Source organism: Pseudorasbora parva, chromosome 10 (genome assembly GCF_024679245.1).
Source record: "Pseudorasbora parva isolate DD20220531a chromosome 10, ASM2467924v1, whole genome shotgun sequence".
NCBI classification, from domain to species: Eukaryota; Metazoa; Chordata; class Actinopteri; order Cypriniformes; family Gobionidae; genus Pseudorasbora; species Pseudorasbora parva.
Window position 1 is genome coordinate 16,578,679 of NC_090181.1, and position 15,552 is coordinate 16,594,230.

General features: G+C 39.0%; 1 protein-coding gene across 18 annotated transcripts in view; it reads left to right on the forward strand.

Moving 5' to 3' along the window:
- Positions 1-15,552, forward strand: part of gphna (gephyrin a) — a 119,681-nt gene that overhangs the window by 42,097 nt on the left and 62,032 nt on the right. For all 18 annotated transcript variants that reach the window (XM_067455328.1, XM_067455332.1, XM_067455335.1 and 15 more), the window contains exon 2: positions 7,623-7,701. In XM_067455328.1, coding sequence (XP_067311429.1) covers positions 7,623-7,701 — 79 coding nt within the window. The remainder of the gene's footprint in view (positions 1-7,622; positions 7,702-15,552) is intronic.

Consider the following 15,552-nt stretch of genomic DNA (forward strand, 5'->3'; position numbering starts at 1 on the left):
GCTAAACTCTGCAGTGCATTGGTCCTCCAGGGTAAGATTTGAATAGCCCTGTCCTACATTCACACACTCTTTCCATTTCATTGTGACTTTAAAGGGTTAGTTCACCCAAAAATGAAAACTATTTCATTTATTACTCACCCTCATGTCGTTGGACACCAGTAACACCTTCGTTCATCTTCAGAACACAAATGAAGATATTTTTGTTGAAAGCTGATGGCTGAGAAAGGTTTCAAAAAGGCCTCCATTTGGATTCAGTACATTTCCACTGACCCACTCAAAGACCCATAAAAGGCACTAAAGACTTCGTTACAAAGTCCATCTCACTACAGTGGCTGTACAAATTTTACAATGTGACGAAAATAGTTATTGTGCGCACAAAAATCAAAATAACGATATAATCCACCAAATTATTGACGTGAACTTGACGCATGCGCGAGAATATGACGCAGAGAATATGAGTCCAAGTACGAGTCATCAGTCCAGGACTCGAGTACTCCATCACTGTCGTCTAGTAAAGTTCTCTCAAAACACTTCTGAGCTGTAAACACCAAACTCTGGTCAGGCCAATCACATCGTGTATAGAGTCAGTTGGCAGGGCTTAACATAATGACGGCCGAGTTGCGCTTGCGTGCTTCTAGTAAACACAGAGGCTGGCGAATGGCGGTCTTTCAAATCAGCTTTGACCTTGACTCTGGAAGACTTGGAGTTCAGCTTTTCTCTGAGAAAAGAAAAAAGAACGGCACTGAAGTCATTTTTAAAAAGGCAAGATGTGTTCAGAGTTTTGCCGGCCTGGATATGGCAAAAGTTTAATCTATCAACGAGCTCCGCTTCACGTTTCTCTGGTTGGTGGTAGCGCTATCCTATCGCGTGCAGAGGGAGTTTAAAAGACAACCGTTTATCCCGCCCCTCGGATTGAGCTGTCAATGGTGAGTTTCCAGACCAAACATCTTGATGTGGGTCTGGCTTGTCAAGCTAGCTAAAGACTACTTTCAACCTTATTTTCTTCTAAACTAAAAGAGGGATTAAACAAGACAGGAAGTAAATGAACCAACTGGATGATTAGTTGATCATCTAAATCGGAGACATACATGTCCTTGTACTGTAAGCTATAGTATGTGATGTTTGTAAATAAGTCTTTTATAGTAGGAGCAGTTTTCAAAGGGAATGCTGCTCCACCGAGTTTGGCTGCTCAAAGCTGCATGGGCTTATCTGCTCTCAGGTGTTGGACCTGTGCTTTTTGAGGTCCACAGGTCTTCTCTGGATGCAGGCAGGGGTTAACGAGACAGGGTTTTACACCATCTCAGCTCATGCAAGTCTAACTCCTACGCACAGCCACAGGCAAACACACACACACAAACGCACGTTGTGTTTTTGTGAATTGTGGGGACTTTTCATAGGCCAGGTGTAATGGACTTTACACTGTACAAACTGTACATTCCCCCTACACTGCCCTTGCCCCTAAACCTACCCATCATTTACCCAACCTACACCCCCCCGCCCCCAAAACAAAAAAACAAACAAAAACAAAAACATAGTTTAGTATGTTTATGAATCCATTTACATTGGCTGGTCCCCACAAGGTAGGTGACCTCAGGTTTATATTACATTGAGGGGACATTTGGTCCCCACAATGTAATTTAAACACACACACACACACACACACACACACACACACACACACACACACCGTCTCACGCTGAGAGGGAAACTCTCACCTCACCAAAGTGTCCATGCATTGCAGACAGACTTTTCTGTCTGCAGAGCTGTGAGTCACAGACATGAGGTAGAAAGAAAGCATGTGTGTCTGTGTGTGTGCCTTCCTACAAACAGAGTTTGAAATATGCCGTTTCTGTGTGACTTGAGAATTGGCAGTGTTCAATAATTCTTTCATTAGTTATATTATTTGACATTATACTTTTTTTCTCAAACTAAAAAGGATTTCAATATAACATTAATTTAATGTGTTTTTGTATGTGTTCTATGGTATTAGCATGTTTTTATTAGCATCGCTGTGTACTATAGTATACAACAGAATGTGGTATGTATTGCTATGTGTTACATCACTGTACCAGAGCTGGTTAGGGATGCACCGATATGAACATTTTGACTGATATGATAATTCTTTATGCTTGAAAGCCGATAACCGATATATTGGGCAATAAGTCGAAATGAGAGACTATTTACAAAATCAAAAGTCTCTCCATTAAAAGCCATGTACCAAGCATAATGCACACAATTATAATGTTCTCATTATAGTTTTATGTAGACTATATGTCAGATATGACATGTTGCACTTTCCTTTTTTTGAAGTGATTTCCAATCATATTTCAAGCAAGTCAAAATAGAGTTGTCAAAAGAAAAGACTTCGGTACCAAGTCGGTACTGAAATTTTTAAAAATGTGACTATACCAAAATTTCCCGCTAGCATTTTGAGCGATGTTGAACAGATTCTTAAAAACCTCTGATATGGCCATTAGCTTCACTCACTCAACATATATATCTGTAATTGGCTTCAAGGATCAACGCTCTTAACTGAGTGAATAATCCATTGAATCCATGAAAATGATCCATTATTTATTTGCTTAAATATATCTCTCAAATGATACCTTAAATATATCTCTCAAATGATACTATCGGGCGATAATGTTAGCATTAAAAATGAACACATATTGGCTGAAACCGATATGGTAGTTGATATATTGTGCATCCTTAGAGCTGGCCTTTCTCTGAAGTACATTCAGAGTAGTATGTAATTACCATTGTATCTGTGTATATATAGTAGGGCTTTGTATTGCCAAGACTCTGGCGATACAATACGTATCACGATACAGGGGTTACGATACGATATATTGGAATATATTGCGATATTGTAAGAAAGGCAATATATTGCGATATTGTTAGAAAGGCAATATATTGCGATATTTCGTTTTTGTGTGTTTTTGTTTTTAATAATTTAAAAGAATAAAGAACACAACCATAAGCCTAAAACACAAGACAAAGTATTTTAATTAATTGATACAGTATAATTTATATCACTAATCATATGCAATGTGCAATCTAAGTAAAGGGAAATGTAAAGTGACTGCAGGATTCTTTGTGTAAATGTTTTAAAGGTTCACAGTATAGCAGTGGCTATTTAACAACAGGAATTGCAGTCCATTTCATGACTGAATGACTGTTTGTTTTATATTTAACACAGCAGCCCCGATCACACAGAATGCGTTTTTGCAGCGAGAAGCCTTTTTTGAATGTATTTCGGCTGGCAGAGAGCCTTATGCGCGCTGCTTATGCGCCCTGGGCGCCTCGCGTTTTTGAAGGAGCGCTCCGGGCGCATGAAGTTGCGGGCCTTCCGAATGAATGAAGAGGCGGGCCTTCCGTTGTGGTGACCGTTATATTGATTTGACTGACAGGTGATTCGGGGGTTGCCTAGAAACATTAAAGCACACTGCTCATTTTTGAATGAAAAAACGCCGACCAAAAAAGGAGTGTAGTGCGCCTCGCGTTTTCGAACCTGAAAAACGCGTTCTGTGTGATCGGACCCTAAAGCTGTTTTCTATAAAGCAGTCTATTGTATAAAGTGCTATTTCAAGTACTGAACTGCAGAGCTGGTGCATCCATATCCACATCGCTATTATCTTTCGTTCTCCTGCCACCGCTGTCAGTTTTGGCATGTGTTTATTTTGTTACTGAGAGGAAAACGTGCAGTCTATTCGATCGAAACGCTTCTCAGCAGCGCGGGTGACGTCAGGATGTTAAGCGAGCTCTCTGTTTCAATGTGTTTCCCGAGTATTAGGTTATAACTTGGCCTATTTTGCAAACAAAATGATTCTTGTCGATTTCCTTTGTGGCTTCTTTTTAGCTGAAGCCAAAATGAGTCCACACTTCAGCTCTGTATACTGCAGGAGCGGAATAATGCTATCGTCTTGAGAGCTGGGTTTGCCAATGTAAACACTAGTGATGTGTGACCCTTACCTTGCGCTTCTCCGGCTCCGCGTCAGTTATACGTTCTGAGATAACACTGCCATCTAGCGGTTGGGTGTTATACAGTCTGTGGTTTAAACCGAACACAAAGCCACGAATCTTGGATGTAAATTAATAAATAAATATATAAATATCGATACAGCGTTTTTGAGAATCGATACAGTATCGCTAAACATAATATCGCGATATTCACGTGTATCGATATTTTCTTACACCCCTAATATATAGTGCATATTGAAGCCAAGAGGTCAACCGATTTATCGGTCTTGCCAATTAATGGACACCGAGCACTGTTAACGGGTTACTTCAGCGATTAGCATATGGCTTTGTATCAGTAGAAACCCTGGAGTATATTCGAATGATTGTGCTTCCCCCCCTCATATCCCCCTGAGACAAGAGATTTATGCATTTTATTTCTGGAAAAATTCCTCCCATGATGCAAATATCGTAAGTTTGCGGTGGTAGCGGTTGCTTTGAGAGTGGCCTCCTAGGGCAGCGAAGCATTCTGGGAATTGTTGTCTTTCATCCCCATGAGACAAAGCCGTTTTCTGACTTTTCTCAGTCTAGAAAGCAACAAATTAAAAATGTTCACATTTCTACATTAATGACCCAGTTTAAATACAGATTCATCTTCCCAGCGCTGAAGTACTCCTTTAAGCATTTGATGGAACAAAATCCAATTATCAGGAACAATCCATTCCAGTGTTTTTTTCGGGTTGCTTACGTCCATTGTTGGAGCGGCTGAGAAATGCATTATACAGTACGAGAGCGGCCTTTAGAGGCAAAATTAATAAAAAATGTCACTAATGTTGCTTATGCATTTGATATGCAGCAAAGTTGCATATTTAAAGCTAGTGAAGTGAGAAAGCAAGCTATATCGTCATGCAGCCGACAGAAACATATGAACAAATGAAAAACGCATTAGATTTTTACGATATTTTATGTAGTCAGTGCAATACATTTTATAAATTTTGATTTGATAACCATTAAGAGTTATAAAATAGAAGCGAATAAAGTATGAGATTATATATACAAAATACATATTATTTAAGTCTAATTAAAGTGCTATGGCCTTTGTGTAGATATGTAAAGATAGCCATTTAAGCATGTCTGTTTGGTTTTATATGAAATGGTAACACTGTACAACAAGAGTTTCATTTGCAACATTTAGGTAAGGATAATAAAAATATTGTTCATTGTTAATATCAATATTTACTATTACATTTGTACATTTTAAAGTTGTATATCTCAACGTTAGTTATTGCATTTAAACTAGTATACATGGTCAAGGTATATTTAATATATTACATTTATATTTTAAAAAATGCAGTACATTTAGTTGTTCAGTTTACATAAAATAGTGCTGAATTTTATTATGCGTTATGTTTGATTTCATTCATTATCTATTTTAAAAACCATCAATGATTAACCGGTTATTGGCCAGCGTGGTCCAACCTAGTTATCGTTATTGGAAAAATCCATAATCGGAAGCCTTTGTCAACTGGTTGCAAACTGAAAACTTATGGAATTAATGCATAATAGGAGTGGTTCTCCTATTATGGCCACAATCACTTACTTGCTTTACAGCAAATCAGTTACAGTTTCTGGGTGAATGTTAAGTCACCTAATTAATATTCATGAGGAAGGTTCACAATGTTTTAAGGATTTTTTCTCTTCTCGTTTATAGAAGAGTCATATATTTTCATAGGTTATAGTATTTTTTTTTATTGCTTTGGAATACCATGTGATATTTAAATCTATGTCATGGGATATATTAAAGTACCATGGTATTACCATTGGTTACGGTCAGAGGTTTTTTGTTAGGATTTAAAGGAACAATGACTTGAATTGATATGCTTCTGGTGACATGTACATTCTGATGCCTTAACATCTCTGATGAATGTTCCAACTTCACTCACTCACTCACTCACTCACTCACTCACTCACTCACTCACTCACTCACTCACTCACTCACTCACTCACTCACTCACTCACTCACTCACTCACTCACTCACTCACTCACTCACTCACTCACTCACTCACACACACACACACACACACACACACACACACACACACACACACACACACACACACACACACACACACACACACACACACACACACACACACACACACACACACACACACACACACACACACGGTCACGTACAATGCATCGGCAGAACAATCCTCCTTCACCCTCATTCATACTCACACAGACATTGCGTTTCCGTGCCTGTGACAAGAAGTTTTTTGCCGCCTCTCTGAGGAGAGCTCACTTCTCCTGCCTCCTGCAGGGAACACCAGCCTATTTATAGATCAAGGGTTAGCAGGGTGGAGAGAGAGAGAGAGAGAGAACAGAGAGAGCAAGAGATGAGGAGAAAAGAGAGAAGGGTGAGAAAATGCTGCAATTATGAAGCAAGTGTTGCACCGAACCCTTGTGCGTGATGGGGAATGTGACGGCGAACGGCAGCACTTTATCATTTATTTACACAGCACGGGTCATTCTCTTCGATCATCACAGGTTTTGAGCTATACTGGACCCTTTCATACCACAATGTGCTGATTACTATTATTTCTGTTACTATTAAAAGCGTATATGAAACCTTTTTTTAATTTGGTAAATGCGTATTTCTAGGTAAAGTATGACATTACATGAAAAAATAAGTAGGATGGGACTTTTAAATTGATCACAAATATTTTTCTCTATATGGCTGGTGTTTAAAAAAGAAAAGAAAAAAAGAGCTTGGTGACCCTAAAAAAAATATTTTAAAGGCGGAGCAAGTTATATTTTGGTAAAACATTACAGTTTAAATAGGATTTCAATGTTGACTTGAACATATTGTCCAGTGTTGTAGTCATTGTGTCTGGACACTGTCATGACCATATTTTCATCATGGACTTTTTTGTCAAGGACTTTTTGTGACCTTATTTCTGCCATTTATCAAAAAACCATTGAAACAACCCATTGCTAAAAAACTAACTCGCTTCCTTGAGTTTGCTACCATTATTACAAAGTTCTTGCTGTTGTTCATCAAGGTTTGTCATATTACTGAATTCTGAATATGCACTGATAAGCATGGTCGTCATATGCTAATAAGCTTATGGTAAGGCATCAATACCATGCCAATTTCTGAATGACATAGCATAGTTTAAGTAGGTGGTTCATGCTGAATATGTGAAAAATCCTGTTTTCAATAATATACCCTTTGACTACTGTTGTAATTGTAACTACTGGTGCTTGAGGATGCGTGCTGAACTAATGGATGGGTATCAGTGGTGCTGATTCTGCTCACCATCATACAGGTTGCAAAATCCCAGAGGAAGTTGACAATGCAGAGGAGTACAGTGATGTTAATGCTCTAGTGTGTAACAGTGTGGCCTCCATTACATAGAATACATGAAGGCCTGAGAGTATGATTCTCCACGCTTGTAGACCGTTGCATGCTTTTGGTGAGTAATGTGTTTTGACATAACTCATATTCTCTCAAACCTCAGGACTAACGTGACGTTTAAGGAATCAGACATTTGAGGTCCTCAAAAGAGCATTATTTTGTTCCCATCCAATAATGTGCATTTTTTCTCTTTTCTCTTTTTCTATGTCCCATGTCCTTTCTCCATCTCTCTCCTGCCTGCAGTGAGTGACAGCTGCTTCAGAAACCTTGCTGAGGACCGCAGTGGAATCAACCTCAAAGATCTTGTCCATGACCCATCCTTGTAAGTGATTCACATAAACACATTGGCGTTGTTCAATCCTACCGCCCATGCATCAAGTCCTGTTCAACATCAATAGGGCATTGCCAGACTGGCATCGTTTTCCATTCCTAGTATTTCTGTCCTTCTCAAAGATAAAGGCCTTGTCCCAAATTCTGCACTATGTACTTGCGGTCTTGTGGACTTGTGATGGCGGTCACTTGAGCTTGTTTGCGATGCTCATGAGACAGTGAGACAGTAGTGCCCTTTAATGCAGCGTTATGCCGAGCACACTATCCACTGGCCCAGACCAATGTGTGGACTTGGATGAAGACTACAAATGTTTGGGATGTCCACTATAGGGTAACCCTTTTTGTGCCCTTAAGTGTGCACACTGATACTGACTACAACCCAACAATCCAGACCAATGAGTGGACTTGGAGGAAGACTGCAAATGCTTAGGCCAGCATTTGGTGCAAGGCCCAAGAGTCCATCCCTGACAAAGGAGGACAGCAGCAGCAATTTCTCATTTAATCTGTCTGCAATCTTTCATGCATTGTTGCAAACTTCTTTGATTCTGTGAATTGACTAAATTTGAAGCAAAGCTTCTATACATTTTCCAGGAATTGAGGTGCACAGAATTTTATCAGTTTCTTAGGAAGCAATGTCTTCTTGACAGGGTATCAAGCTGATATAATAAATGCTTCTGAGAAACAGTTTATTGCTGAGTTTGTTTGTTTTATGGCATCAGATCTTTAAAAGATATTTAAGATTTTTGTTTGAGACTAGCAAGTAAACAAGACTCAGTATTCTTAATCGGATCATAAAAAAGAAACTTGGCCCTTGTCCCTTGTTTGAATTAAACCAAATGCAGGGGTCTCCAAATACTCAAGAACTTGTTCTTTCTGAATTACCTAGGTAGGTCATTTTTGGACAGAATTTGCTTCAAAATAGATCAGACTTTGTCAAAAATCTGGGTCTATAAGATAGAAGAAGTGAAGTTTTTTTTGTTTACATTCTACTCAAGTACATTTTTCAAGTATATGAATTGTATCAGTGTTTTTCTTTTTAAAGGTGCAATAGAAGGGAAAACTGTATTTACCTTGGCATAATTGAATAATAAGAGTTGGAACTAACATGAGCCTGAAACACCACAGTTTCCTCCTCCATATGTAAATTGTATGCTTGATAAAGACCACTGAAAAACGAATCCCAACATAACACCGACTGTGACTGAATCATCAGAAGTTCGGCAGGTATCATGAAAACGAGGACAATATAGTGAAAATGTCAGATTATGGATATAAATGTTATGTTCCAGGCTGTGTAGGTAAAAATGTAATTCAAAATTGTTAGTTTGCTCTGACTAGTGTCAATTTCGTTAACAAAAATATAATGAAAATGTTCACTGATGACCTTTTTTCAAGACAAAATGACACAAACGTCCTTGAATGATAACTGTGACTATATAAACATGCAATATCGTTGACGATAAAAGATGAGACTAAAATGTAGTGAAAAAAAATGAAAATACAAACTAAAAGCACTCTTTGGTTTTGTTGGGAGAAAAAAGATGAGCGTTTGTGCTTGTGGTTGCCAGATTTCAAAAATTTAAATCCCCACATCAGGGTTTTTGTGTTAAAAGAATACATTCTATACAGTGTTTTCATTCAATCTGGCAACCATCGCCAGCTCTCACTCGCCTGTGCGGATGATCTGAAAACACCAATAAACAATAAGCTACATTTTAGCAATCTCCATTTGAGATTTTCTGCTTAGTGTCATTCACTCGGTATGCGTTCTGTCACAACTCACAAACCGTTTGTGCTGTTTGCGATTGTGTTTGCTGAATAACTGCACTTGTGTGAGCTACAGAAATAAGCCTTGCTTTGAAACTGCCAATCAGAGCAGAGCTCAACATTATTATTCATGACCCTTCCAAATAAGGCAAAAACAGACCATTTCATTCTAGGGTTGTAAATGGACATGTAAAACCTTATCTGAAGAATTTTTGCCCTTATCTAATCCACCTTCTATGTAGATATCAGAGAACAATTGAATGTATTGTATCAATGCATTCTATGGCACCTTTAAAACTACTTTACAACATTCCAATGCATGATGGTTTACTTTTTACTGCACTTCATTCCATACATTTTTTTTTATTAAATTAAAAATGTACTTTCTCTCTTCTACTCAAGTAAAAGTAATTAAAAGTTTCACTTGAGTACAAGTAATAAAGTTTTACATTTTTAATGTAATTAAGTATTATATTATATTCTGTATGAAACTAAGTACAGTAGAAATTACAATATCATGCTTTGGAATGTTGTGAAGTGAAAGTTTGCTAAAGAAAAACTCTTTAATAAAGTATAGACACTTGAAAATTGTACTTAAGCAAAGTAAAAAAATACTTTACTACTGTCCACCTCTGCTTTTATGTCATGTCATTTGTGATGTGTGTAGATAGTAATCAGTGAAAGTGCCTATTATTGTGTTGATTTCATCAAAGGTGTATCCACTTTTAAAAAGGTGCTTATGAGATGGTAAAGTAGCATATTTACTTTCTTTAGTAATGCGTCAAAGGTCATTAAAAAATTACCACATGCAGGACTGAACTGCTGGAGACTGTACTTGTGAGTGCTTGAGTGCAGAGTATGTCTACATGCACTCTTGCAAATAGGTGTAGCGAGGACTCCACTTAATTCAGGCCTCTCGCATGTCAGCTACTTGTATATTTCAGCGGAGACCTCTCAAGCTTTGAGAAACCTCCTAGTCTTTAACTGACTTTTCAGCAAGAAGAGGCGTTCATTGTCCTTCCACCTCTCTCTATTAATGCTGCCTTCTCTAGGCATAATTCGAAGCTAGGAAGGCCTCAAGGCACATCCAAATCCAATGTTCACTAACAACCTGTCTAAAAAGATCACCAATCATACAGGCACGGATCTGTTGATTTCTGAAGTGCCTTTGAAGAATAGTTTCCTCGGAAAGCACCTTATTTCAGAAAGCGCTACCTGTATTGCCATTAAAGGAAGCTGCTTTTGGTGCGGTTATGGGTAAAAAAAGATTGAGCAATAGGGTCATAGGGTTCTATGATGGTTTAGGAATGGAAAGGAACTCCAGTTGTTTTAAGACTGTGTTCTACCAAAACCTACAATGCCTGTCTAACTCTCTTTCTACTTTAGCATCAAAAAACAAAAGCTTAGTACAGAGCAAGTCTTTGTAGCCTGACCAAGGTCAGTGGAGTGACAGAGACGGCAGGATGTAGGTCTCTGAGAGGTGTCAGAGAGGAAGAGAAGCATGGGGCGCTGCCAGAAGGTAGAGATAGTTCACAGAGTATTGATGGATAAGGAATGCACGTGTTTTCTGTTGACTGTTGAGCTCCACCGCCAGTGCTCTGTCAGCCCAGGTGAATGGATTCATCGGAAGGTCTGTCAGTTTTACTAACGAGGTGTGGTAAAAATAGAGCTGAATTAATCATAGTGGGGGACACGTGGCTCATCGTCCTCTGGATAGAGATGATTCCGACATCTTCACCTACAGAGAGATGAACATGCAGACATTTGAGAGAGGGACAGCTGAGCACTCACCTGAGAAATCGAGGCTGACGTGTCATCACCCGAGAGCAGAAGTGTCACCAAGGTTATAGTTCCTTATGAAACCAACTTTTATTTGCCATTGGCCTACGGACAGTTCTTTATTAAAGGTGCACTATGTAGTATTTTTGCAGTAAAATATCCAAAAACCACTAGGCCAGTGTTATTTTGTTCAGTTGAGTTCTTACAATATCCCAAATGTTTCCAACTATTTGTAAATTGTGAGAAAATTGCTATTTTAACTAAGGAGCTGGAACGTCTCAGCATAGCGTTTAAGGGAGTCGCCTGTCAATCGCGTCATATCTGCGTTACCCTCGGTTTCCGTTTTTTTTGGCAGAAGTGCTTTACTCTTAGCAGTGCGAACAAGTATCACAGAAGATGCCGAGCGAATGCACAGAGTAACGTCATAACATCATTTTCAACACTAGATAAATGTACAATACATTAGATAAATCTATCTAATATGATAAACAGAGCTGCGTTACCTCCTACTCATGACCGGAAAAGCGGAAATAGTGTGGGCGCCCGGCGACTGTGTCCCGTCCCGTCCTCTCATAATAAAAGTCCCGGTGCTCGCGAGCCATGTGTTTGTGTAATAATCGCTCCAGCAGCTGTGCTTAGCTCCACAACACTCGGTCCTGCTCTGCTTCATACTACAGTTACTTTAATAACCGCATCCATCAACATGATTTCTGCCCGAGTCCTATTTTCCACCAGCTGTGAGGTGAAGACCTTATGTCCCAAGATGCTGCGCTCAAACTTGGTGTCATCAAACTACGCCTTTGTTTTGGATAGGCGCTCTCAAGTGGATGGAAAGTTTGATAGGGGTACTTTAACTCACGAGAGTTGTCTGCTTTTAATAGTTTTTTTTAATCAATTATCAAAAGTAGAGTGGAGACTGGAAATTGGGAGGAATGGGACCATATTTGAACATGCATCACCTGCAAAAGCACCTCCCCATGGTTTTGTCATAGTAAAACTTTTTTTTGCGTGTTTAGCTTTATTTGTAGTAAAATTAATACAGCATTTTCTCCACCATATTATATGTATTTGAATTAATGCCATTTAGCAACAGAAATCATCCAGGTTTTATTAATATGATATTCTAATATCGATCTCATATCAGCCAATGAACAAATGTTATAATATATCTTTCAACACACTCAAAAGTATCATAGTATGATTGCAGCACTGCATTACCCCATAATTTAATTTGACAAATAAAGTGGCCTGTACTGTGTGATCAAACGTAATTGTAACAAAGTTCGATTTCAGGAAAGAAGGATGTGGACATTAAACGTAACTCTTAATCATAAAATAAACATAAAAGGTTCACGAAAGTCTCATATTAGCATTCTCTCCACTCGTTCCGCTCTTGGCTCTGCCCTGCTTCACACCACAGGAATGAAAATAAAACTTTAATATCTTCATCCATGAACATGGATGACTACATGCAGGACACCCATGAGCCCTGTCGGATTGCTTTGCATCGTCTGTGGAGGTGAAGATGACACCTCCCACGATACCACGCTCATTCACGCCATCATCAAGCTTGTTTTAAATAAGCAAGTAAAGCAACCGCTAGTGGCGACGCTTACAAAATGGCTTTTCACACTTGAAATGGTTAACCCCGAGTCATTCTAAACCCCAGGTAAACAGGATCCTGGGTTATCTTGCTTCACGTTTCACACTTATAATAATTTACCCACGGTTAACAATTAATCCTGGGTATTCATAAGGTGGTGTTTCACACTGTACATTCCTAAACTCTGGGTTAACGTACTTATTCGCATATTCACGGTGCCAGCGTCATTGACTGGACAAACGCAGTATGTTATCCGGTTTACATAAACACTCTAGCATTGCATGTCCTCATATTACATGTTGCTATCTGTAATATAATTTTTTTCTGAGTGAACTTATAAAGGTAACAATGAAACGTTCACAATTCACTCCATTTGTCGTTTGACCCAACCCCCCCCATCATACGCAAAAATGATGGTTTAAATGTATCAGTGTTTCCGTGACTGTCTGCGATTGGTTGTTGGTTGCTAAGCATCTATTCGTAACTTTCTAACACTGCATCGCTTCACTCTGTACAACCCTGTCCCTCCTTTAAAATAATGTGTGAAACATTCCTTTACCCAGGGTTAAAAGCAGGGTTAAGAAAAACAACCCGGGGTTAAAGGGTTAGTTCACCCTTAAAGGTCCCATTCTTTGCGATTCCATCTTTCAAACTTTAGTTAGTGTGTAATGTTGCTGTTAGAGCATAAATAATACCTGTAAAATTATAAAGCTCAAAGTTCAATGCCAAGCGAGATATTTTATTTAACAGAAGTTCCCTTTCAAAGCCTACAGCGAACGGCCGGTTTGGACTACAGTCTTGCACTTCCAGGTTTAATGACGCAACTAAAACCATCTGTTGACGAACCCTCCGCCCACAAGAACACGCAAATTCGCGGGCGTTGTCCTTTTGCTCTCGCAGGTCGAGAGAAGCTTGTTTTTGTAGAGTGTGTTTGTCGCCATGCCATTGAAACGCTGTTATTTTCATCCCGGAGTCAAATCACCTTTGTTTGGCCTTCCCACGGACGCTGTACGTAGAGATCAATGGCTATAGGTTATGGTTAACTCGGTTCCGGAAAATTATAATCACAATATAATCGCAATCCATTCAGACACCATCGATTGTTGGTGTTTGTGATGATCAGTATAAACTACTGAATAGACAGCTTACCATTCTGAAACATCCAGCTAATGTCTTTCCTGAGCAGGTTGTAATCGACCCTCTTGATATTCTCCGGGTCTGATTCCGGCTCAAATTGATAAGGCAATATAGACATTTTTGCAATAACATTGAGCGCGCGTATCTGGTATCTACCCGTTATGGTAAGAGGTGGGACCTTTCCGGGCAACGTGCTAAGCTGCTGTCCAATCACAGCGCGGGAAGCGCTGGCTTAATCAGAACTCGTTACGTGTTTCTGAAGGAGGGACTTCATAGACCAAGGAAATCATCAGGCCGTTTTTAGGACAGAGGAAACAGCGCTGTACAGATAAGTAAATTGTGTGAAAAATACTGTTTTTTTTTACACACGAAACATGAACTCATGTTATCTTGCACACTGTAAACATAATCAAAGCTTCGAAAACACGCGAAGAATGGGACTTTTAATTGAAAATTCTGTAATTAATTATTTACCCTCATGTCGTTCGACACTCGTAAGACCTCCGTTTATCTTCGGAACACAAAGATATTTTTGTTGAAATCCGATGGCTCAGAAAACCTTCATTGACACCAAAGTCATTTCCTCTATCAAGACCCATAAAGGCACTAAAGACATCATTACAAAGTCCATCTCACTACAGTGGCTCTACAATCATTTTATGAAGCGACAAGAATATTTTTGTGCGATTAAAAAAACTAAATAACGGCTTATATAGTGATAGGCCAATTTCAAAACAAAGTTTCAAAATTCAAACGGTTATGAATCAGCGTAACGATTCATGATTTGGATCGCTTGTCAAACTGCCAAAGTGCTGAAATCACATGACATTAGACAATCCAAATCATGAATCAATACGCTGATTCATAACCGTTCCAAACTTTGTTTAGAAATCGGCCCATCAATATATAAGTTGTTATTTAGGGTTTTTTTGCCCACAAAAATATTCTCGTCACCTCATAAAATGATTGTAGAGCCACTGTAGTGAGATGGGCTTTGTAATGATGTCTTTAGTGCCTTTATGGGTCTTGAGAGAGGAAATGACTTTGGTGTCAATGAAGGTTTTCTGAGCCATTGGATTTCAACAAAAGTATCTTCATTTGTGTTCGAAGATGAACGGAGGTCTTACGGGTGTCGAACGACAATTTTTGGGTGAACTAACCCTTTAAGCGCTATGCGAAAAGCCCTATACTGTGCCTTTAATTGCAGATGGTAATTAAATAACATGCTGTTTTATGCACTGAAATACTGTAAGGTGCAACTGTTTAATAAATTCATCCCTATATATTTCAAAGCCTTGTCTGCTTAGTTGAACTTGTGTGTTTGTAAGTGGCATCCATGCGCTGCACCGCAGAGTTTTAAAGTTGAAAATAGTATGTGATGGCTTTATTCAGGTTGAAACCTCAACTAAATCAGTACGCAGAGACACACACTAACATCCTTGTTTGGGCTTGACAGGCTTTGCCTCCCAACCCACGTACGCACTCATTAATAAAGCCACAATCGAACAGTTTTGTCCAGATTCAGAAGACGCTTCAGCTAAATTCAGCATTCTTCGC